Genomic DNA, 25,506 nt, shown 5'->3' on the forward strand with positions numbered 1-25,506 from the left:
CTTGAACATATTCTCCTTAGTATGCTCCCTTCTCCTTCGCATCAGGCTCAGGTGTTCTGCGGCTGTGGAGGGGGCATCCCTCAAGGCCCCAATGTCAGCAGCTACACATAAAACAGACAGTTGTATCGTACTTACAGTTACAATGGAAAGTGAAAGTTTCAAAACTCCATTCCTTTATTCCCATATATATATATTTTTTTAAATAAGATAGGCTTATTGTCACTTCAGCTGTGGAGCGCCTCTGCACAGCACTGCTCTCCAACCCCAGTCATGGTGAGTATCACATGCCAAAGGGTGTGGGGGAGAGAAAAGAGGGTATTAACATTTTCAATTGCATGAAACAATTCCATCCCTATTTCCATTGGAACAAGTATAGCGCAACAATACAGAGTACTGGCACTATGTTCCAGAGGTGGTGGTGATTTTAGCTGCTCTCTCACTCCTGAGGGTCACAAAAGGCACAGAGGGCACAGCTGCGGCTGGCGTTCCAAAGCCACCTAGGTCCATACGCCACTCTCCTGTTTACTACAATAGTGCCAGCCAAACTCATCGCAGAGTGGCATGGGAAAGTGTCCTGCCATAGAAGAAGAAATAAGATGGCCATCTGTAGAAACTCTTGGGAGAGGATTGCAGAGTATCTCCATGACAGTTTCATTGAGATCTCTCAGGAGGATACGAAGGGTATCCCTATGTAACCTCCCCTCATCCCAACAGAATCATACAGAGGAACAAAAAAAGCAGATAGCTACCTCTGTTTGTGGTATCACTACCTCTTCTCGTACGTGTAAAACGATGAAAAAAGTAGATACCTGTATCTTTGGTAACTTGGGATGGCCCTGGTGCCATCTTTACATTTAAACATTGTAAGGGAAAACGCATGCACACACTTACTAGAGGTCCCCTCCCCTGTGTTGGGCTTGCCTGGTGGTATTGGCTAGATTGAGGTAGAGTCTCAAAGAGGTCCTGGCTCATGGCATAGCCAGGCACCCGCCCAAGGCCTCTCTCCTCTTCCTCACTGTTCACGGTAGGGGTCTGAGTCTCTGGCTCCACCTGAGGTATCCACAGTGGTCTGCAGGGTGCTGGTGGACTCTCTGCCATGTATGGCATGCAGCTCATCGTAAAAGAGGCAGGTCTGTAGCTTTGCACCAGTTCAACTGTTGGCCTACCTGGCCTTGCAGTATGCTTGTCACAGCTCCTTCACTTTCTTGCATCACTGCTGCTGATCCCCATCATACCCCTTCGTAGATGTCCACGTTTCTATGACTGGTCCATATCTGTACCCATATAAACCCAGGACTCTCCACTCCAGGAGCATGTCTGCAACAGGTAGCTGGCATGGTTGGCTGGGCAGCTGCACACAACAAGAGAGCCACTAGGTGTGTTCACCAACCTGGGCAGTCAGGGAAAGGCATTTCAAAAATAGGCAGGATATTTTGAGGAGGAAGGGGTGGCTGCCAGTCTTTGTGATGCCTAAGCAGTAGAGTTCACAATTGTACCCAGAGTGATCACCGCTGGGCATTGTGGGACCGCTGCTGGAGGAGACATGATCCCATTACACAGTAATAACTCTGCCCATACAGCAATATTCAGGTGTGTGCTACCTCCCAGTGTCAGAATAGTTTTCCCAGTCCCTGTCCTTACCAGGGCTAAAATTTCCACATATGAACCAAGCTTGATTTTTTTTTTTTTTTAATTCACAATGGCGGAGGTTTACAGTAAAGGATCTTCTGAATTATGCAATGTGGGGGGAGGTGAGGCGGGCTGAAACTGGTGACACCTACATGTTAAAGCAGATGCCTCTGAAAGTTTCCACTAGACTAGAGTTCCTCTTTCACTTCTAAGGGTAATAAACAGAACTGGATGTGAACAAAGTCTCTATAAAAAAGAAAACGTTTATATGGAATTTTATTACACTAAGTTAATATTAAATCAGGCAATTAACATTCAGAGCATCCAACTGATGGAGCCAATAGCAATCATTACAGCTCACTGTTATGGGGGTTGGGGAAAGATAAAAAATAAAATGCTTGTATTTAGGTGTCACACCATTAGAAATGGATATAGAAGGATATGGCATACCATAGCGTATTTTTAAATTAAGAAGAGCATTCTTTCCACAAAGAGACAGAGAAGACTGATTGTCTATTCTGGTTTCACACATGTAGTTAATTATACTGTACCTCAACAATTAAAAATGAATTATTTTAAGTCTCACGTTACTGATAGTACCATAAACTTTTAAAAGAAAAGTAATTTCTTTCTTGGTCCCTAAACTCACTGAAGTGTGTGGGCAAAATCAGAATGTCCTTACACAAACAATGCAGATATGTAGGCACTAAATGCAGGAGAGCAGCAACAAGCCCCAGAACCTTAAGTCAGACAGTTGAGGAAACAAATTTTTATGGAGAAAAAAAGGTCAGGGCTAACTAAAATCCAACTTCTAATTAGTTTCCCAAATTAGCAGAACTGTTCCAGGTCAAGAACAAATTAAACACAAGAATAGAACTTTTTATGGCTGCAGTGCAATAGCCTGGAAGGAATATCATAATGCAGGTCACTGACACCCTAGGGCATAGTTTTTGATCACAGACTAATTTTAAGCTCCCAAACACCTTATAGGAGCACAGTATTTCCATTGTAAGTCTCAGCAACACTAAACTCTTCCCTATTGGCAGATTCCAATCAGGAGATCAATGGTCTGACCTGTGACCCTCTCTAGGCCTTGGGAATAGGGCTTCATAATTAATGACTCCTGCACAACAAAATAGAAGATGTAGACCAAGTGTCACATGGATACTTTTACAAATCATTCTCCAAATCTGTGGTGGGGTTATATTCACAAAGACTGAGCTCTCAAAATTCCAACAAGCACAAATTCATGCCACTAACTCACTAACATAGGGATCTGGCATTAGAGACATTAGAGTTCCATATGACACAACAACAGAATGCCAGCTGGTCCCAGGTGGTTTATAGCAATATTGCTAATATGCAGCCATAAAGCTCCTTGGAAATACAGCTATCCAATTAAGCTGAGCTCTTCTGGGAAGGCTATAAAAGGAAGAAGAGCAGTCTTCACCTCAGACCGCCATTTAATCACAGTGATGAAACAGAACAAAGTCAAGCCCTATGCAGAGGGCAGATTATTCCCCTAACTAGTGAGACAACCCAGAGTGGTTTCCAGCAAGTTTCAACCATCTAGGTTTCATGTGGGTTATTTGGCTATGGATCTCCTCAGATTCCTGGGCTACTCACCTCTACAAATGCACCAGTTAAAAAACAATGTAGCAACAACAATTATTATAAAACAAAATGTGAAGAGCTCTTTTTTACCCTTCATCACGAAAACTGCACATAAATTCATTTCACCGTAGGTTGCACATTCAGGTGTAAACTGTTCCTAGACCTACAAAACTCGACAGTATGTTAAAGAGCGAAAAGATTGGAATCCAGTTCTTCAGTGCTAGCAGACAGAAAATAATCTGTAGTAGTAGCTATTATACTGAAGACTTTAGGAGCTGTAGATTAATGTGTGTGCCCTCTGTCATTTAAGGCCTTTCAGCTTTGAGGGAGGGAAAGACAATTCAACTACTCTCAACACAGACAATGAGTCGAATCATATAAGTGTTAATATCCCTTAACTTTGCAGGATGTCTTATTATTTATAATTTAAAATAGCACCACAGTTGTGTATGGTGCTGTACAGTGATTGGAAACATGATCCCAATACAAAAGAGGTTTGGCATGACACAATGCAAGAATGGAGGATGGCAAAGGGGAGAGAAGGAAGTAAAGTTATGGTGTTACATTGTGTGTGCTGGTTCTTTTTTTTAATATTACTTTTATTGTAATAGGTTGAGTGAAGGCAATTGCTGGAAAGATTAGGGAAAAGAGTGGGCTCTGAGGGGATGTCCACTCCAGGACACAAAGTGTGGTGAGTTTGTGAGGGGCATGCTTGGCAGTGTTCAAAATTTTTCAAACAAAATTTGGAATATAACACAACTGAAGAGATTGGAAGGCTCAAAGGATCAGTAATGGTAGATAGTGCATTTCCCTTCTAGATCTCTGGTATAAATAAAGCCCAGGTCAGGAAGATCAAACCTAATAAACTTTCTTGTTTTCTTGGGGGGGCCTACTTGGAGAGAGAACAGGCGTACTTGTGGCACCTTAGAGACTAACAAATTTGTTAGTCTCTAAGGTGCCACAAGTACTCCTGTTCTTTTTGCGGATACAGACTAACACGGCTGCTACTCTGATACTTGGAGAGAGTTGAGGGTCTCAGTCCTCCAGTTCCTAGAAGACATAAAAATCTAATCCTTCCAAACCTATTTATAATCTCTAAATGTTGATTTCACCATACCCATGCAAACAGATGAAAAAAAAATTTCCATCGATAATAGAAATGTACAGATAGGCAAAGTAAGAAAAATGCTGCTAGAGAAGAGTCCCATCTTAATAATGTATATAATGAATGCTGTATAAAGCATGTATTTACAACTCTGCTGAAACAGCCAGCTCTGGCATTAGCTGAGCTAGAGCTGCAGACAACTATGTGGCATTCATAAAGCTTAGCTTTTGGATTCTCAATGTCAGTCCTTAAATAGTTGTCTGACCCCTGCTCTCCCATAACTGCCTGCTACTATGAAAATTAATTAACAAAAAATCAATAAAAATTGAAAAAAGCTTAAACACAAACATTGATACCTGCTGAAATTATAATAAAAAAAATGAATTCTGCCAAGCCTAATTATAAATCACAATTTGCATCCTCCTTGGCAGTCTCAGTAGGGAATAAGGACTGAATGGGCTGGCTGAGTAAGTTATCCCCTCAAGCCTAGAAGTGGTCTTCTCCAGGATGAGGCTTAAGGCATACTGGCTTTCCTTTGCAATGGGAGTAAAACTGTTTTTCAAAACAGTTTAGAATTGTTTCAGACTGTTTAAACTCAGGTCAGTTGGTCAAAATAGAGAGGGCCACTGCATTTACACTGAATTTAAAAACAATTATCAGCTTAAACATTATTTGACCCCTGATCACTATGCTTGGCTAAATCGTGTTCTGACAAAACACAATTTTACTACCAATAGACCAGGGGCCTGAGTGGAGCAAAGTATGTGTAGATGAAGAGGGCAAAGGGAAGCCTGCACTGGTGATCTGTGCTGTACCTGTTCTGTGACTGTAAGTTTCCAGCTCAGTGTGGCATTTTTCATAAGCACTAAAAAACAATATTTAAAAGACAAAGGAAAAGTTAAAGCTAAATAAAATTTACACAGAGATGTTCAGATACTCTGACCAAACAAGGAAAGCTGATACACATTTGATTTTTTGCGAGGTGAGTATTTGGATGTTAGGTTAGGGAAGGTATCAGAGAGTACTTAAAAGTGAGTTTCAGCTATCAGGCCCCATTACCGAGAGCACTTCCTTCTCATTTCCCTCTCTGTACTTCTCTGGCTCTTTCTTCCCTATCCATAGCTTTGGTATATGCTTGTCACTCTCTACCGTCCATCTGTTAGTCTTTCACAGAGTGCCGTGAGGATGTGCTTAGACAGTGGTTTCTCCAGCAGCACTATTAAGACCAGATGAAACCAACTAGAACTGTACAATATCAGTGATGCATGGAAACAAAGGTACAATCCCACAAGTCATTTTGTGAGATTTTTCCAGAGAAGCTATGGAGGTGGGAGGAAGATGACATATAGTATTTCCACAATTCAATAAAACCAATTTTAACTCCTTTCTGATAAGTGAATTGATTTCCAGTATCAAGGCATATGTCTGAAATTTAACTACTCAGTTAATCAGATCTGAACAGCTATTTTCAGCATCTCTAATCAATAATTATTTTACTCAACTAGACCATAATCCACAGGTAAACAGCAATAACTGAAAAGCAGACTGAAGTTGTTAAAATGCCAGTTTCGTATTTATCATGTCCAAGAAGTAGAGCTCCCATAAGCATATCATATCTGAAATCTGACTGTACAGAAGGATAATGGAAAAACCTACTCAACCTCAGCTAGAGTGGCATGGCTAGAATTTGGTGCTGATCATGCAAACCAAAGAGCTGACTAGCTCAGACCACAAGTCATCTGCATGAACCTAGCTGCTATGATTAGTGGAACCTGCTGGGTCATACATAGCTCATGAAGTATTCCCCCTCTCCCCAAACCCCCAGGGGAACTTTTGCATAACTGAGCAGCTTGTTTTCCCCCCACATTTAAACCTGTAAAGTTTTGGTACAAGTTAGAGCAAGACCTAGTTCAGAAAACTGAAGAAAATGTAAATTCCAGAGACAAATGATTTAAAATAAGAGCATTTTAGAGAATAACAATATAATTATAGTTCAGCTGAACTGAAAGAAATGCTTTCTGCTCTCTGCACAGAGCTCTAGCTGCTGCTGCTATATGAACATGCAGTTCACAATGACACTGTGTGCGTGCTGACCTGAATACACAGAAGCAAACCAAATTCAGCAGGTACCAGCATATATGTTCCCTTCCATATTTTATTTATGCAGGTTAGCACTAAACTTCAGGATTATTTATAAAATTATTGCTAGGGAGGGGTTGATAGTCTGTTTTCTAGCCACAGAGGGAGACCCTAAAACTTTGTACTTATTCCAGCTGTCGCCTTAACCTCCTCCCCAAGTAGGACTAAAGATGAACTGATTGGTTCTGCCTTTGAAATGGGAAAAAACATCTCCAAGCAGAGGAAAATTATGAACTCTGAAATTAAAATGCAAGTGTCAGCTGTATCTACAAACTAAATCAGAGTATTACAGGCTAGCTTCTTGATTTAAGATTTTTTAAAGGCTTTACATTCCTATCACATACAGTTTTGAAGACTCAGTACACTTCTTGTGCCCTATTGAAAGAGGTCAATTGTACCTTTCCATGTGTTTAGATTATGTCCCATATAAAAATCAGTGGAGAGTTTCTTTCAAATAATTCGCTGGAATTGTCTTATCTAGTTGGGCAGCTCCACCACCAACATGGTAACGAGGTCATGCTACATCAAGCGTTAGTCTACTGAGCACCCACTCTATTCCCCACTTAAGACGTGATCTTGCAAGATGTGACAAGACTGCTTCAACAGAAGTTGAAGGAACTCAGCAGTTAATAATAATAATTAATAAATAATAAGTAAAAATAGTAAAATAAATACCCTCAGTTTGTAAGGGTATGCCTACACTACCCGCCGGATTGGCGGGCAGCAATTGATACAGCGGGGATCAATTTATCGCATCTAGTCTAGCTGTGAGAGGTGCAGGCGGAGTCGATGGGGGAGCAGCAGCAGTCGACTCACCGTGGTGAAGACACCACGGTAAATCGATCTAAGCACGTCGACTTCAGCTACGTTATTCACGTAGCTGAAGTTGCTTAACTTAGATTGTTCCCCCCCCCCCCCCCCAAGTGTAGACCACGGCAACGATCAAGCCATTAAACATGTAACAGGGCCTGGGACTGAAGCAGAAATGCTTAAATACAGCCTGACAAAAAGGGAGGTTGAAGCTTGGAACACTATATTGGGATGGTCAATACTCATTTTAAGTGGAATAGCAGCATTTAAAATAAAATGTGAAACTAGTTATTTCTTTACTCTCCAGATAAAAAAATCTTGAAAGTGCAACTTCCTTTTTCCTCTCTTCTTCCTACCCCCCCCCCCCCAAAAAAAATTTCTCTTCTCTCATTTTGATTCCCTCTTTCCCAAGTTCATAATGAAACTTCAAATGAACATGGCTTTATTTACTTCCTCATGTGTACACCACTCACTGATGTTAGCCCAACTTTGGCGATAATGTTAACCGCTACTGCAGAGCCAGCAGAGGAAACTAAAGAGCAACAACGGTTGTGGGCTAAAGCTGTAGATAAGAACTTGTGCACCACATTTAATGCAGTATCAGTTTGTTGATCTGTGAAGAAATGCAGAAGGCATGCAATTCACCCAGTCTTGTGCACTGCTAAATCAACAGAACAAACTGAATATAAAATGTAAAGAGCATGAAGTCAGTTATCTTAATATAAAATCCCAGACAATTCACAAGAATTCTGGGCCTTTTAGACACCACAAGAGAGGATTACTACCTGAGATTTAATTTTACAGTTAAAAATAAATCTATCAGGGAAAACACAGATCTGGTTGCTGGGTCACTTTATTATTTTATTTATTTATTTATTTATTTGGGGGGGGGGGGGAAGAAGAGTCACAAACCATGACTAGTCTTTACTGGCTAGCAGCTGAATTGCCAGTTAGTAAAAATGCCACACATGGAGCCAATATGCAAATGTCCTGTCCAGATCTCAGTGCACAGTTGTTATATCAACATATTCAAACATCAGCGTGTCAATGAAGAACTGGCTGTTCACGCTTTGAAAGGGATTCTCTGTACCAAGTCTTTCCAAGCTCAGTTCACATGGGAGTCCTGAGAAGCCTCCTTTGTTTGACCTGTTATGGCTGCCATTGAGTGGCTTCCTTACACCAGAACTGCTCTGTACTGAAGGTGAGATTGTGGGTGGCCTCAAGTAGCACCCACTCATCTTGTCCTATTCTCTTTTAGCACACCTCCTTTGATACTTCCAATAGATGACCTGATACAAATGCTGCAACAGTACCCAATATCCTGCACCTCTGCTGCATGCAGTACTGACTAAAAAACACAGAAGGTTTCACTTTACACAACGAAAGCTGCAAGAACTTCACATGAACCTAAGTCATTGAGATGAACCTGACCACTGGGCAAGACTTCCACCTTCTAGTCTGATGCAATGCTTATAATAAGTCTCCAATCCCAGAGAGCAAATAGAGTAAAGATTATTACTGTTAGAGATATAATGCAACTTTCAGTGATGAGCAGACACTGGTGGTATAATGAAGATGCTACTCTGAAAAGCACTTGTCAGAAGTCAGACTCTTTTGCAAAGGCTTGTTTTGACAGGCTACTTACACCTCCCACTCTACTCAAAACCCTCTCCATTTTGGTGGGGGAAAAAATCAGAAAAATTGGAGAAATTAGGGTTTTCTGTTTTTCACCACAATCAAGAGGGTTTTGAGCAGAGATATGGGCACATAGGGCCCAGCTATCCCTCACCCTCAGATGACTGCCTCACCCCATATAGAGTGACTGCTTTCCTTCCACAGGCATCTATCTGTGCGGTCACTGGCTCACTCCTTTATCATGAGTGCCCAAATGGTGATTTTAGTTTTCACTGAAATTGATGCCTAGAACATTCCTTGAAATTTTGGATTTTCAGAGGTTATTGCATAACAAAATGGAGAATTGCCACAGTGTAGAGTGCAGAACCTCATTTGGCCAATTAATAAAATCACACAGACACACCACCCTTTGTAGCAGCTTGACACATATGTTGAATAAGGCATATCAGATCATTGAAAGAGGCAAAAGCTGTTTTGTGGGTGCTTATTTTTGTACTGAAAGATCAATTTAAGAAGTTGAGATGACAAACATCTATTGGATCAGGTTGGGTCTTGTGACCAAGCCAGCAGACATAGCCATATGGCTCCTGCTAGATTTGGCTGATAGATTACAGTCCAGGAATGATCATCGGTATAAATTATAGCAGTGTACACAGTTCTGCATATTATGAAGTTAAAAGCTGACTGTCACTAGTTTTCATCAGTAGCTCATCTGGCACCATCTAGCCAAAGAGAGATAACTGCCATCCTGAATTACACAGATTTAAATCTACTGTGTTTTGGGTACAGACCAGCACAGAAGGAAGTTTATCTGTTCTGCTTTCAGTGACAGTCCTGGAAGGAGACCACAGCCGGCTACCAAATAAAGAAACAAAGAAGCCATTTTCAAGGAGGAATGCATTTATTCCTCCTGCTCTGGATGCTGGCAAAGATTGCTTTAAACCAGGGGTCCCCAACGTGGTGCCTGTGGGCACCATGGCGCCCGCCGGGGCGTCTAAGTGCACCTGCGTACTGGCCATCGGATGAGCATCTGCCGAAATGCCGCCGAGAAGCAGTGTCATCCAGAGGCGGCGCCGCCGAAATGCCGTCGATTTTTGGTGGCATTTCAGCGGTGATGCCTCTGGATGACGCTGCTTCTCAGCGGCGACACCTATTGACATTGCCGCTTGTCGGCGGCATTTCAGTGGATACTTGTCTGCCGCCATGGTCCTCCATGGCTCGTCGTCTGGCGCCTGCCAGAGGAAAAAGGTTGGGGACCACTGCTTTACACCTTCAACCTGGAATATACCATACTTTAATTTCATCCTTGCTACGAAGGTTTCTGAGGGAAGCAACATTAAATAAATAATGCCACCTTTTCTGAGACTGTCCCCAACAAGATCATATACTCCAGTTTTTGTACATGTTAGACTTCTTTGTAAAGTCACTCAAGTTTAAAAAGCCTCCTTTACTAAAGCAAGTGGTCCTGTACAGGGCCAGAAACTTAAGAGTATGTTCACTAACTACTTTTTCTAGTATGTGCCCTTATGGAGGTGTAGGTAACAATCTTTGGGAATAAGTCCATACTAAAAATAAACTATTTAGTATTCAATGCAGTACAAGACATCAGGCTAACTTTAAAATATTGATCTACTAGTCTATTACAATAAAAACATTGTGTCTTCAGAAGATATTCCTTCAAATGTCACCATCTCAACCCCCCTTTCCCCCCACCCCCAATCAATTACTACAGTTCTCAGTTTAACATCTTTACAAGTTTTCAGTGGCTTGCTAACAGCTTTGCTTCCTCATATCAGACCACAATATTGGCCTATTTGGTCTCCCTACTTCAACGACAGCAGCTATCTAAGGTGTTTAAGTCAAACCCCAATTTTCTCCCACAACAATCAAGCAACATACCTCAAGTACACCTACACAATGGACTTTCATACACTTAATGCAGACATCAGTTGTATCTGATTCACTCCAAACCCCACTACTTACAGCTAATGTCCTGTTCTGTTGACTAAGAAAGCAGTTTTCTGTGAGCTAAAATTATACAGTACCACAGAAGATAGAGAGGAAAGACTCACTAGATCATTGAGTTCACCCCCGTACAAGGGCAGGATATAGTTCTCTCAATAATCAAAAACAAAGAATTTCAAATAAAACATGGGACCATTGTCCTTAAAACTCCCCCTAGCAAGCCATCTGTTTCTGCTTGCCAGTACAAACACCACTACATAAAGGCAAACACAGGTGAGGTCACTGAAGGTGTGGGAGAAGGAAGTATAGATGGAGGACCTGCCACCCTTGCTCATCTCACCCCTCCTGTACACAAACATGTTGCTCTGTAGTCAGGCCCAAAAATGGTTTTCATGCAGGAACTGAAAATGCAGTCTCAGCACTACAATTTGGAAACACTCAATCCTGTTGAAGTCTGAAGGGAAAGAGAATGAATCGGGGGGGAGGGAGGGAAAAAAAAAAATCACATGAAGAGTAGGCAGGTGGTGGAGCCCAAACGATGGACTGATATCACTATTCAGAATAGGAAGAAGCCTTGATAACTCAGTTAAAATAACCCAAATCTAAACACTGCAGAAATGAGAAAACACTAACCATAGTTAAGTTGATTTAGGTGCAACAAAGTAGTTATTGAAAAATGTAATCGCCCGTTGAGGACTCAAGAAAAACAGCAAAGTGCAACTCAAAAGTAGAGGACTCTTGCATATACTGTCGGGGGTATTTACATCCCATACTTTTAAAATTCTTGCAATAAGCTGCCCATGAACTACACTGACATCTACAGGGAACAGAACACTGATCTTCTGAAGGATCTCCAGACTTGTTAACCTCCCAAGCATGCCACAAACCTCATCTTTTCTTTCTTTCTTTTTTTTTTGGGGGGGGGGGGGGGGGTTCTTTCTGGATTCAGAAGAGGAAATGGATCAGGATGATCAGTGCTTTTGTGTTATTTTGTGTGTTTTTAATATATGGAACAGTATAGGATTGATGCCTATGGCGATTTTTATACATTTGAAATAAAACATAATTATTGCAGTAGCTGTACATTTTAAACAGGGTGAGGAGAAGAAAAGAGCCTAGCTTTGGCTAGTGGAATCTTTGGACAATTTATTCTCCTCTCCCCACCCTACTGCCAAACCAAAAGCAAGTATCAGCACACTTTAGGTCTGGATACTTGCCAGCTGGCACACAGGCCAACAAAACCAGAAGCCACCAGAAATACATTACAGTTTCTCATGAATTTAAGACCTAGACTCAGTGAACATAGGCACAGATTGAGAGCAACTGGTCCTAATGACACCAGAGAGCATGTGAAGAGAAAGCAGAGAAGTCTATGCATCATGATGCACATCCAGACACAAAGCATAAAATAGCCAGATCAGTGCATTTAGAACTGGGACCCTCTTGGATCAGAATGTGGGCTTTTTGAGGGGGAGGGGAAGAACCATGAACCTTCCAGTTTTCTTCACTTTTTTCAGAGAATGCCATTTACCAACACCCTTTTTCATACAGCAATATCCAAAATCTGGACAGAAAGGTGGTCTTCCATAGAGCCACAGTCAATGACTGAGAAGCAAATCATAAGGGACACTGGATGGACACAGTGTGGAAATAGCACCCCTTCCTTTTTCTGGGGCAGACTGAATAAATTCCAAGCTCCATTTGCCCAAAGATCAAGTCTAGAGATAGATGTCAACTTGAATCTCCTGCACGGTAATACCATGCACTGCTGTAGAATCATCTGACAAAAGACTGAGAATCCAGTGAACTGCCACAGTTACAAAATCATACAAGATTTTTATCATACAGTGCCCACATAGGAAAAGGCCAAGCACTTTTCCTCTTTACTCAGCTGTTTTACAGAGTTGCAAGTCAAAAGTCAATTATCTTCACTCACTTTTGGAGCATAGCCACAAGATTACTAACGAGCAGCTTAATGGCTACAGTTCAAATGCTATTCAATCAAGTCCAGAATATGTGGGTATACTGCAGTAATGGTACCATGACATCATAGGCAAGTTATCTGCTGAAATCAGATGAAGTTAGACAATATGCATCTTTCCCTTCCCTCCTCACAGAGAGCATAATGAAAGTATGAGCAGCGTTAATTAAGTATTTTAGATTTAGCTTCATTCCTTAACATGGTACAAAGCTTTCACAGTTCTCTCTACAGCATTCTAAGTCACACATGCCATCAGAGGGTGATGTTCACCACTGTTTCAAAGTAGGTATCTAATTATGGCAAGTCACGGAAAGATGTAAGAAAAGAGATATGTATTTGCTTGCAGAATATGTAATTTTTCTCAACAATCCCAAGTTTGTAAAACAGAGACATGTGAAGAGTGAGAAATACCTTCTTCTGGGAGTGCATTAGATTTGCACCATGTATTACTGTTTATTCCCCTCAGAAGGTCTTACTCATTTATATGCACTTAAGATTGACCTGGTTTCAGGATAGATCGCTACTAGCCATGACAATGGGGAAAGGGGGAGTTCAGCCAGGATCTGGTGAGATTATCAGAGATCTCTCAATCAAGAGAGATGTGCTAACAGATTTAGTGTGCTTAGCACAAGTTACTTCCACAGCCCAGATGTACTAGTCACTCTGAATGTCCTCACTCCAGATGTGCCACAAACACTGTTCTGAGTGAAGTGACTTGTACAATCTCACACTGCTGCTGGCACCTGGGAATTTTTTTTCTGAACAATAGTTCTGAACACCAGAACTGCCCTCACTGTGGTGCATTGAGGTGTATCTCATCAGAATAACTGACTGGAAGCCAGGGCTCTTGGGTTCTATTCCTGGGTTTTTGTGTACCATGAGCAAGTCAACTTCTCTGAGCCTCAGTTTACTCTCTGTGAATGAAAATAGTTTTCACCCCTATACAAAAGCACTGCAAGGCTAAATTATTTATTATAGTAGTGCTGAGTATTGTTCATGTTCACATTTCCATTCAAGTGTTGTATAAAGAAATGAACTTAAGACCAGGAAACTACAGGCAAACACTTCCTTAAAGTTTAGTCAGTATCACCTTTCCAGTAACAGAATCATTAAGGTCACGTCATAATATAAAAAGGTATCTGAGCTGGAACCAGAGATATAGTTTGAGGGTTGCAAGGACTCTCTCAATGTCAGCCTTGCTTATGCTAGAAAAATTAGTACCCATATGCAGCTGGGTTATTGCCAGAATATGTGGTAGCAAGAGTGTACATAAGGCTCAGATTTTTGCCACAATCTGACAAAAATAATAATCATGAGATGGTAGTAAGAGTGCCTGAGTCCTGTATACATTAGTATAGTACCAATATCAGCAGCTGTAATATAGGTACTAATTTTTCTAGTTTAGACAAAAAAACCTCTCTAAAAATATCCTGCTTCATCTCTTCACTATGGTGCTGTTGTTACAGAAGGAAGCACCTTTTGAACATGTGGTAATTCTCTCTCTGTCAGCCATTTTTTCATACTCTTAACCAACCCCAAACATCCAGACTGGACCAGATTAAAATAACCAAAAGTACATTTCAAACTAAAAAAATATTTAAGTATGGTACATGTGCACTTCAGTTTTCCTTCCTGGTCAGCATTTTCTACAAGTCTTACAGATTTTTCTACATTTTTTAACCTGAATTGTGCTGTTTCAAATATAGTACACAAAGCCAAGGCAAGATACTAAACACAAACCAACAGACTATAGCTCAGGTTAGCAGATTTAAAAATTAGGCTCAGTGTAAACATTTAAAAATCTGATGCTTACACTTCCACAATGGGTCTAAAATTTAACATCTAAAAAGGTTAAAGCGGACACTATTCTGAGCACACAGTTGCAGCAACAATGGATGCAGCTATTGCAGTAACATGTTGTAAATAATGTAATTAAGGTGTATAAATTCTAATGCAATTTGTGGGTAAGAGACATGTGAATGTGCAGGAGCAGATATATTCAAGTCAAAGCCATTTTGGTTTACATAACTGCAAGAGAACCACCCCCAAATGGATTTTTTTGTAACCACCATACATTTAATTGAATTGATTGCCCTCCCACCTAAAATATGTAAGAAACTGGTTTTCTAGGACACTAAACTAAATTTCAGTCCATTTCTCTAATACACTCGAGAAAGCATGGTTTATGATAAAAATACTAAGGTGACTGCACAATCCATGCATTTCTTGCATGTCTATCAATTAAGTATTCAACTTCCAGTTTTGCAAAAGAATCACACTAAAGTCGGCCTGTAAAAGAGCCTACTCTTCACCACTCCTTGAATGAGCTGCTATGTCTTAGGCCCCAGCTCAGAAAAAATTAAACATGTTTGTAACTTTATGCAGGTAAACAGTCCCAGTGAAGAATATTCACATGCACAAAGTTACTTATGTGCTTAAATCTTTGTGGGATTGGGGCTTTAATGAGTGTGTTTTTTAATTATCAACCTTCTACCTGAAGGTCATTTTGGAGAGTAAAGATCTGGATGTAAACTTTTTAAAGCTAAACTGCTAAAGGCTCAATTGCTTGGAAGAAAAAAGATCCATCTTGTTTTATATTGATAACAAACATGGAGATATTAACTACAGAAAAAATAACTTATGTGAACAATACAACACTAGACTTTTTTTTAGTTATTTTGAAGAAAGTGTAGTTTAGAATCTTTATAAAAACCATGCACTATAATCTGTTATAAAATACACATTTTCTGTTTTTGTTGGATACATTCTTCATTTGTTATTTTTGGATCCTTTTTCAGTTTTAGGCATACAAATATTTTTAAAAAGCGAACAGATAACTTTATGCTGCCAAGCTGGAGGGGACTCAAAGGTCTTTGGTAGATTGAGAAATCTACACACAAAACCTATCTAATCCACCCAAGGCATTCACTTACAGCTCCAGAGTTCCATTAAATACTCAGTGTTGCACACTTATCACTGAAGTTTATCAACACAGAAGATAAAATTCAGTATCAATATTTGACAAGTGTGGTGACAAAAGATTATCTAATTATTCTTTAATGCAAGAATTTCCAGCAGGAGGCAAAGGAAAGAAACACTACATTGGTGTCAATTACTTTAAATGTTTATCTTGTAGAAAATAATTCAATTAATAATATATGTTCAGTACTTCATATTTACTTGATACTGTCTATGGTATAGCTAGCTCTCAACTGTTAAACAGTCTGAAAAGATGGAAGATGCTGTTGATTATAAACTGAATAAACACAAAAATTGTAAACTGTGTCCTTTGCAATCAAAGGGGTCAGAGTGGCGGGGGGGGGGGGGGGGGAAAGGGGGGGGAAAGGGGGGGGAAGGGGGGGGAAGGGGTGGAGACTCAAAGGATGCTGGGGACCGACTATCTCGGGAAAAGAGTGGAAAGGAGGAGGTATCGCTGATCCCTTCCCCTGCACTTACCTTGAGGACATCCCCCCGTTTGAAGCTCAGCTCATCGTCTGCAGTGGCTTTGAAATCGTATTTGGCGATGGCTTCCATGCTGGGGCTGCTCAGCGTACAGCAGTGCGGGGGGTGGGTGGGAAGGGAGCTCTCCCTGAAGCCTCCTCTCCTCCTCCGGGGGCTCCCGGCTCAGCCCTCCCTCTGTCCGGCTGCTGCAGGGACTCTGGCTCCGTCTACCACATGCAAGGGAGAGCCAGGGACGATCTGCCCTATTGGAGGAGGAGGAGGAGGAGGAAGAGACTGATCATTAGGGGAACCGTGGCACGGATGGATGGCAGGGGCCGCGCCCTGCGCCTCTCCCTCCTCCCGACCCAGACCCGGCTGCCGCTTCCTCTTTCGGCCGCTTCCTTCTCAGTTCGGGGCTCAGCCAGGAAGCACCGAGTGACACATGCTGTGGCCAATAGCAGCAGCGATGTCTGCAGTGCAGAGGGCACAGCGCAGGCCCCCCCCCCCCTCCAACGTGCGGGGAGGACGGGGAACTAACCCAGCCCTTAAGCCCCCAGCAAGTCCCACTACACCAAGCCACAGCAAGAGCACTTCCCACAGCGCCCTTCCTGACATGCGGCTCCATACTCCGGCTGCACCTCAGGCTGGGGGGAAAACGCACAGATAGCACACGGGCGGGGGGCACCCTGCCTTGATGCTCTTATCCCGCAGGGGACACTAAGGCTCCCCCTTAAGAGCAGCCCGCGCACACACCCCTTTTCAGGCATCACTCTTACAGAGAGCAGAACCTTCTCTGCTCAGATGAGATGGCTGCAGGGTTGTAGCCATGTTGGCCCCAGGATATTGGAGATAAGGTGGGTGAGGTAGTATCTTATATTGGATCAACTTTTGTCATAGGTGCTGAAACTAGGGTTGCTGCTGCACCCCCTGGCTTTAAGTGGTTTCCATTATATACAGGATTTATAGTTTGGTTCAATGGTCTCAGCACCCCCATTATAAAAATTGTCCCAGCGCTCCTGACTTTTGTTGGTGAGAGAGACAAGCGTGTGAGTTACACTGAGCTCTTCTTCAGGTCTGGGAAAGGTATTTATCTGTACACTCTCCGTACAAGCTCAAAAAGATAGTTTAGCATAAGCAATTAATGTATTTCAAGGGCCCATTCAAGGAGAAGTGCCCGGTTAACACTTCTCTAGTCATGGGGTGAAGGAAAAAAAAAAAAAAAAAGAGGCTGGGGTGGAGGGTTTAGTGGGTTACAGATTGTTGTAACGAGCCATAGATTCAGTGTTTCTGTTCAATCTATGATTTTTAGTATCTAGCAAAGTTATGAATTTACACTCCCAGGCTCATCTTTTGAAGGTGTTGTGTAGGTTTCCTTTGAGGATGAGGACTGTGAGATAAGATAGAGAGTGATCGCTTTATGAACTGTTCACCCATCCGTGGTATGGTGTTTTTTGTCTTTTACCATTTTCCTGTGCAAGTTCATTTGAGGGGAAAAAGTTATCAAGTGCTTAGCACCCATTGGCAGCCAGATCCCCACCTACTCCCCAGTGCCTCCTGCCCACCACAATCAGCTATTTCACAGTGTCCAGGAGGCACTGGGAGGAAGGGGGAGGAGCGGGGACTGGGCACGCTCAGGGGAGGGGGAGGAACTGGGCAGGAAGAGGTGGGGTGGGGACAGGCACTTGGGAGAAGGGATGGGGTGGGGATGGAGCGGGGGGGGTTGAACACCCCTCGCCCCGGGTCCGAAGGAAGCCAGTGTCTATGCATTCTGTGAAAACATAGAAGAACAGACAGACATGAGTGACCAGTGTATATATAGCTGAGACTACACCCAAGTAAGGATGTAAAAGTTTAACCGGTTAACTGATAACTGAAACCATTAAGACTGATGCTTAACAATTAAACTCTGCTGCCGGCCAGAGCCCAGGACTCTGTTGCCGCCCCGGGGCGCGGTGGCCAGCATGCCTGTGCCTGCGCCCCAGCAGCAGGACCCCGCATAAAATGGTTACACGGTTACTTTTTTTTAAAACCACTATTTACATCCCTACACCCAAGGGCATAATAATTTTCCTATCACAGGGCAGAATCAAAGCAAATTAGCCTACTCCACCCTACAAAAAGTTTGCCATTTAGAAGTGTCATTAGAAAACCCCCACAAACAGCAAGATTACATGCCTAAGCAACATTTTCTATATCAGCAAAAGTTTCTAGGGCACACCTGGCCTAAGACCTTTTGACACACCAACCCATCAAAAAGCAAATCAAATGGACTGACGCCCCTTAAAATGTGCACACCTTTTTCTTGGTCTCTGGCCCATTCCCAAATACCCCAAGAGAACCTGGTTCAATAAGAAATTAAATCCCATTTGACTGCTCACCCCTAGTTGTCAATCTACCACCCCACGATGGAACCCATATGTGGTATCAAACTACAACCCATAATTGATGGGAACCCCAACCTGAACAAAAATCTTTCCTGAACCCTCACTTCTGGCCTTCAAATACACCCCCCCCCCCAACTTCTCCAAGCTCATCATCAGAAGCAAGCTCCCCACAGGCAAACCACACCAACTCAAAGTGGCACCAGCCCCCGCCAGAACGACAGATACAAAAGCTGCAGACAAACCCCCGCTAGTACAACGATCATAACGCTCCACCCCCACAAATCTTTCAAGATGCATGGATCCTATACATGCCTACCACAATATATGGTATATCTCATTCAGTGCACTAAATGCCCAACAATTATCTGGGTGAAACCAGACAATAACTACATTCTCAAATGAACTCACAGGAAAGACAAAAACATCCTATCACCTGTGGGTGAACACTTCTCAAAAAGCGATCAGTCTGTATCTGATCTATCAGTCCTCATTCTCAATGGAAACCTGCACAACACTTACAAAAGACGAGCCAGGGAGGTTAAAGTCCTAACTTTGCTAGACATTAAAAAACATGGACTGAACAGAGACACTGGATTTATGGCTTATTAAAACAATCTATAACCCACTAACCCCCCTTTTTTATCCTATGACTACAGAGGTGTTAACAGGCCGCTCTACTTTGAGTGGACATTAGGAAAAACTTCCTGTCGGAGTGGTTAAGCACTGGAATAAATTGCCTAGGGAGGTTGTGGAATCTCCATAATTGGTGATTTTTAAGAGCAGGTTGGACAAACACCTATCAGGGATGGTCTAGATAATACTTAGTCCTGCCTTGAGTGCAGGGGACTGGACTAGATGACCTCTCGAAGTCCCTTCCAGTTCTATAATTCTATGGTCCCTTAGCGCAGGGGTTCTCACAACAATTTTTTTGGTAGCCTCAGAATCATAATAATAAATCATAAATAATATGTTTATGTAGGCGTTTGGTTTTTTTGCAGACTCAGTAATAAAAATAACATACAGTCATCTCTATTCTTTACTGGACCTAAACAGAGTAGAAACACAAATAAGGTGCTTTGCATGTTTTTGTCTTTTTTTGTTGTTTCTTTTGCTTTTTTTTGGTTGCATTTTTTTTAGACTTGCTAGCTAGTAAGTCTGCTTCTGTGAAAAGTGATATTTGTATGTTTGTTAATATCACTTTTCACAGCAGCAAATTTGTTAACTAGCTGGGAGGCAGTGAAAAGTGATATTAAACATACAAATATCATTTTTCACAGCAGACTTACTCAGCCCTGGCAAGTGGGGGCACAAATTAAGCCTTGGATGAGGAAGTGGGTAGGGAGGTAGCGGGAGCCAGGGGCGATGAGGAGGGTGGTGAGCCTGGTGCCAGCGTCAGACCCCAAAGCCCAGCAGCCGGGGGATGGAGCACGCCACTGTGCAGACAAAGCCCCGCAGACAGAACCTATGGCCAGAGCCCGCCGCCAAACGGCTGGAGCTTGCCACCAAGCCAGAAGTCTGAGCCCCACCGCCTCTGGGAAGGTGGGGAACTCACACTGACTGTCTGCTCCACCAGTGTTTGTGGCTCCAAAGGGGGGCAGGGCCCAACCCCTCCTAGCGGTCCCAGGGGAGGGGCTGCTGCTTTGCCCGCCCCTGCCCCAATCACTGTCCAGGAGGCTGTGGCCACAAGAAAAGCCCCTGGTAGCCACATTTGAGAAATGCTGCCTTAGCGTCACAGCTAAATGCAAGATGGAACAGATTGTTTAGCGTAAGTAGTTAGTACCTATTCAAAGGCAGCGGTTCTCAACCAGGGGTATCCATACCCCTAGGGGTACACAGAGGTCTTCCAGGGGGTACATCAACTCATCTAGATATTTGCCTGAAAAGGAAAAAGTTGAGAACCATTATTCTAAGGCAGTGGCTCTCAACCATTCCAGACTACTGTACCCATTTCAGGAGTCTGATTTGTCTTGCGTATCCCTAAGTTTCACCTCACTTAAAAACTACTTGCTTAAAAACCAGACATAAAAATACCAAAAGTGTGTCAGCACACTATTACTGAAAAATTGCTTACTTTCTCATTGCTACTATATAATTTAAAATAAATCAATTGGAATATAAATATTGTGCTTACATTTCAGTGTATAGTATATAGAGCAGTATAAACAAGTCATTGTCTACTGTTTCTACTGACTTCACTAGTGCTTTTTATGTAGCCTGATGTAAAACTAAGCAAATATCTAGATGAGTTGATGTACTCCCAGAAGACCTCTACGTACCCACCAGGGGTATGCGTTCCCCTGGTTCAGAACCACTGCCTTAAAATATGTGCTAACTTCTTATGCTAAACAATCTGTTCCATCTTGCATGTAGCTGACACTCTTGGAGTACCTTTCCCAGACCTGAAAAATAGCTCTGGTATGGCTTGAAAGCTTGTCTCTCTCATCAACAGAAGTTGGTCCAATAGAAGATATTATCTCTCCCACCTTGCCTATACCCTGGGACTGACACAGCTACAACTACACTGCATATAACATACATGTTGACTGTTGCAAGGTGACACCACCTTTATTTTGAATGACAGAACTCAAATGAAAGAGGTCTCTAGGCAGCCACACTAATTAGCAATTGCTAGTTGCTACCTAGAACAAGTTTTTGCTACCTAGCATTCATGACTGTGGGTGAGATTTATCTGAATATCAGGCATAACAGCTACAAGGAAATCAGAGAAGGGTTTTTTTTTATAAATTTGTATAAAGATGATTATGTAGTGAATGTCACCAGAGAGAGAAATTAGAACATGCATCGTATGTCAAAGTCACTCAAGAAACCTTTGCTCCTCACTATTACTATCAAGTAAGGTAGTGTAATTATGTATTTTGCCCAACAGACAATGTATCATGGCATCAGGAACCCCAGAAAACAACTAAACTGAGTGAAATCATCTGTCAGTCACAATCAGGTTGAACCAGGAAAATAATTCATGAATAAAAAAACCACACGCACACACACCCCTCCAAAAAAAATTATATTATATATATATATAAACCCAATGCAGATAAAAGCCAGACTTGCTTAGAAAGTGGCTTGTGATAGTCTTTGCCACACCACCAACTAAGTGTGGTTGTGGGTATTTGCTATAGACCAGGTACTGGCACCAGCAGAGATGACAGACATTTTGCAAAGACCAGAGTTTACTTTAATTCCATCAGCAGAGAGAGATAAAAGTACAACCAACACAAGAATACATGTTACTAAAATTAACAGATGGCCTAATCGGAAAAGCGACTAAAATTTTACCAAAGATTTATACCACTAAAATGTTTCTTATATCTCACCTTATTTTAGGGTAGGGCAAGAGATTTCACTCACTCTCTCAATTAAAGCCAGACTGTTTGGGGGGCAGGGAGGAAGGCAGAGAATAGAAATAAAGGTAACTTCTTATTAGGAATATGAAGTTTAAATCTGGGTTGGAATGTAAGTATTTACAATGCACCAAGCCCACGGTATCTTAGCAGCAATCAAAACTCCTATGAGTCCCTCTGCTGCACTTTTGAAATACCACAAGGGAAGGTAGGATTTTTTATGCTGCTCCTGCAGCAGCAAATAGTTCTAAGAGAGCTTCCTTGGTTTTACTCCCCATTCTTGCTGTCCTAGGAAGTAGCAAGGGCAGGAACAGAAACATAGATAGCTTAGGAGAGTGGGAGAGAAGGGGGGGGGGGGGGAGAAATGAAGTCTAGTGGGAGCACCTAATAATTGTGAACTGGATTTGGCCCCATATTCTGATAAACAGTAGAGGAAGTCTACTTCCAGGGAAGGAAAGTGTGAGTGGTGGGGGAGGTTGTGTCATCTTGGAAGACAGACACGCACACACACACACACACCTCAAACAACAGGGGTAGAATGAAACAGGTGAAAGGGGTGAGGCTGTGCATTCATCTGAGTTGCCCAAATAAGTGGCAAGTATCAGAGGGGTAGCCGTGTTAGTCTGGATCTGTAATGCTCCAATACGTCTGTTAGTCTATAAGGTGCCACAGGACTCTTTGTCGCTTTTTATTAAATAAGTAGGTATAACAGTATGAGCTAAGTATAGCAAGGCAGTGTGTAAGTTCAATTTTAAACCTAAAAATGCAAAGACGTTCACAGGTAGAGATGATACCCCAATCTATAAGAACATAAGAATGGCCACACTGGGTCACACCAAAGGTCCATCTAGTCCAGTATCCTGTCTTCTGACAGTGGCCAATGCCAGGTACACAGAGGGAATGAACAGAACAGGTAATCATTAAGTGATCCATCTCCTTTCACCCATTCCCAGCTTCTGGCAAACAGAGGCTAGGGACACCATCCCTGCCCATCCTAGCTAGTAGCCATTGATGGACCTATCCTCCATGAATTTATCTAGTTCTTTTTTGAACCCTGTTATAGTCTTGGCCTTCACAATATCCTCTGACAAGGAGTTCCACAGGTTGACTGTGTGTTGTGTGAAAAAATAGTTCCTTTTGTTTGTTTTAAGCCTGCTGCCTGTTAATTTCATTTGGTGACCCCCAATTCTTGTGTTATGAGAAGGAGTAAATAACACTTCCTTATTTACTTTCTCCACACCAGTCATGATTTTATAGACCTCTATCTATCAATCATTCCCTAATTCTCTTCCTTGGTATTTCAGTTGTCCCAAGGATGCTTTGTCAGAGAACTGATCACCACCAGATTTTCAGCCTTAAATAAGCTTCCTGTTTTTCACTGACTGCTAGAAGCTGGGATCACTCGATAAATTGCCTTATTCTCTTCATTCCCTCTGAAGTACCTGGCATGGGCCACTGTCAGAAGACAGGATATCATGTTAGATGGACCATTGGTCTGACCCAGTATGGCCATTTATATGCTCTTAGATTGTTTTTTCGATAGACCCCATCACACATGTGTTCACCTCAACAAGTGATCCTCCCTGTCTCCCCTCCTGCTCACCGGGGGGGGGGGGGGAAAGGGGGGGCTCCACTCCAAGCAGCCCTAGTGATCCCGGCTTCTCCTGAGAGCTCCTCTGGCTTCCGCTACAGCCCTAACAGCAGCTCTTGCAAGACTGCCCCCAGCACTAGCAGGGACTAGTGCTGTCAGGGCCACAACGCATACACAGCCTTTCCTGCCATCCTCAGCAGGAGGGCACTTGTGACAGATCTTCTTTTTTCTATAGCTTCCTCATTTTCCCCACATTGACATTACTTCTTAAATCAAGTGCAAAATAACAATTTAAAAATCACCAGGTATTCTAAAATGCTTTAATACAAGATGATGTCATCTTAAGAGACAAAATGAAAGTGATTCAATAACCATCTGTTTTGTGCAAAATTTTGAATGCCAAGAGGTTTGCTTAGAAATGAGTGAATACAGGTAGCAATTTGTTTGTAGGAGAAAGCTAAGATGTTCCCCACTCCCAATCTTTGCTCCCTGACTGTTAAGTGTTCAATCATTTCCCAAACAGGGGATGAATTCCCCTTCTCTATATTTTGCTCTTTTATTTCCTGAGTATGTTACATTATTTACCTTATTCCATAATTGAGACCTCTGTGTGACTTCCTCCACTTCTAGGAGTTTCACAAACAATTTACTTAAGACAAGGTGTATGACCTGTTTATTAAAACTGTATGAAAAAAAACACACCCACAGACCTCAACCAGGAAGTGACAAAACACCACAACACCGCTCCCCCCCCCCCCCAAAAAAAAAACAATAGCACATGGACAAAGAGAGAAAAATCTGAAATACCTCTCCCTACCTCCACCCCAAAGACCATATGTGAAGCATGAGTTTATGGACTCTATCAGAAGTGGTAAACATTCACACCTTCCAGCCCAAAAACCTTCCCGTAACATTTTATCCTCAGAACTGGCCTGAAATCACATGGAGTCCCAACTGAATATCAAAAATATGCCCATGCACCCAACATAAGATAAGGCAACCTACAACATTTAGCAAGCCTACAATTTGCTATAGGGAAACTGGGCAATGATTTCCCTCTCAAACCAGTTCCACCCTCAGAAGAGTACTGAACTGGCAGTAGGGTTCATCTTTCCGGTAATTCACCTGGAACTAGGAGGTGAAAAAAAAAAAACCCAGGACAGTATTTGCATCTATTACTTGGGTTGGACCAACCTTGCTGCTTTCAATTAAATCCCTGCTCCAATGAGAAGCTTCTAGCTGCAATTAAGAAATGACAGGAGCTGCAGCGGCATAAGGCCCGCAGCTCTGGGACTAAGGAGGTGAGCCACGGCGGAAATGCCCTGAGGCATGGCCCTATGATGTCAGCCTCCCCCCTGCCCCCGCCGGGCATGGCACTGGGAATGGCTCAACTCCTGGAGAAGAAGTGTCCGGTTCCCAAAGAGCTAAGGGTTTCAGCGGACCAGTGACAGGGCGGTCATATGCGTGAGGCAGCGGCCCTAGGAGCCGGGGGGCAGCGGCAGGGTCCCTGGGGGCCACGGGGCAGCGGCAAGGTCCCTGGGGGCCGGGGCCTTGACCTCCCACACCCGGTCGGGGGGCGGACCCCTGGGGCGGAGGCCCTGGGAAACGCCTCTGCCCCCGATCCGGAGTCCACAGCCAGGCGGGTGGCTCTGAAGGCGGCGCCACTGCCCGTCCGCGTCCCGGCGCCCCCCGGCAGGGCCTCCCCGTCCCACTCACCGTGTGGCGCTGGGGCTCCGCTCCGAGCGGCCCCGCCGATCCCAGCTTCGCCCGAGAGCCCCTCCAGCTTCCGCTACAGCCCTCCCAGGAGCTCTCGCGAGACTGCCCCCAGGCCCGGCAGGGCCTAGCGCTGT

General features: G+C 42.9%; 1 protein-coding gene across 6 annotated transcripts in view; it reads right to left on the bottom strand.

Moving 5' to 3' along the window:
• Window positions 1-25,506, bottom strand: part of GRB2 (growth factor receptor bound protein 2) — a 78,207-nt gene that overhangs the window by 41,707 nt on the left and 10,994 nt on the right. For 2 of the 6 annotated variants that reach the window (XM_024214105.2, XM_024214102.3), the window contains one exon: window positions 16,335-16,582. In XM_024214105.2, the coding sequence (XP_024069873.1) occupies window positions 16,335-16,412 (78 nt within the window). In that variant the 5' untranslated portion in view covers window positions 16,413-16,582. Of the gene's footprint in view, window positions 1-16,334; window positions 16,583-20,483; window positions 20,502-24,241; window positions 24,339-25,372; window positions 25,464-25,506 lie in introns of those variants that run through there. The other 4 variants (XM_024214101.3, XM_024214107.3, XM_029912149.1 and 1 more) reach the window with 4 other exon arrangements.

The sequence above is a fragment of the Terrapene carolina genome, unplaced genomic scaffold (genome assembly GCF_002925995.2).
Source record: "Terrapene carolina triunguis isolate 2854851 unplaced genomic scaffold, T_m_triunguis-2.0 Scaffold192, whole genome shotgun sequence".
In the NCBI taxonomy this organism is placed as follows: Eukaryota; Metazoa; Chordata; order Testudines; family Emydidae; genus Terrapene; species Terrapene triunguis.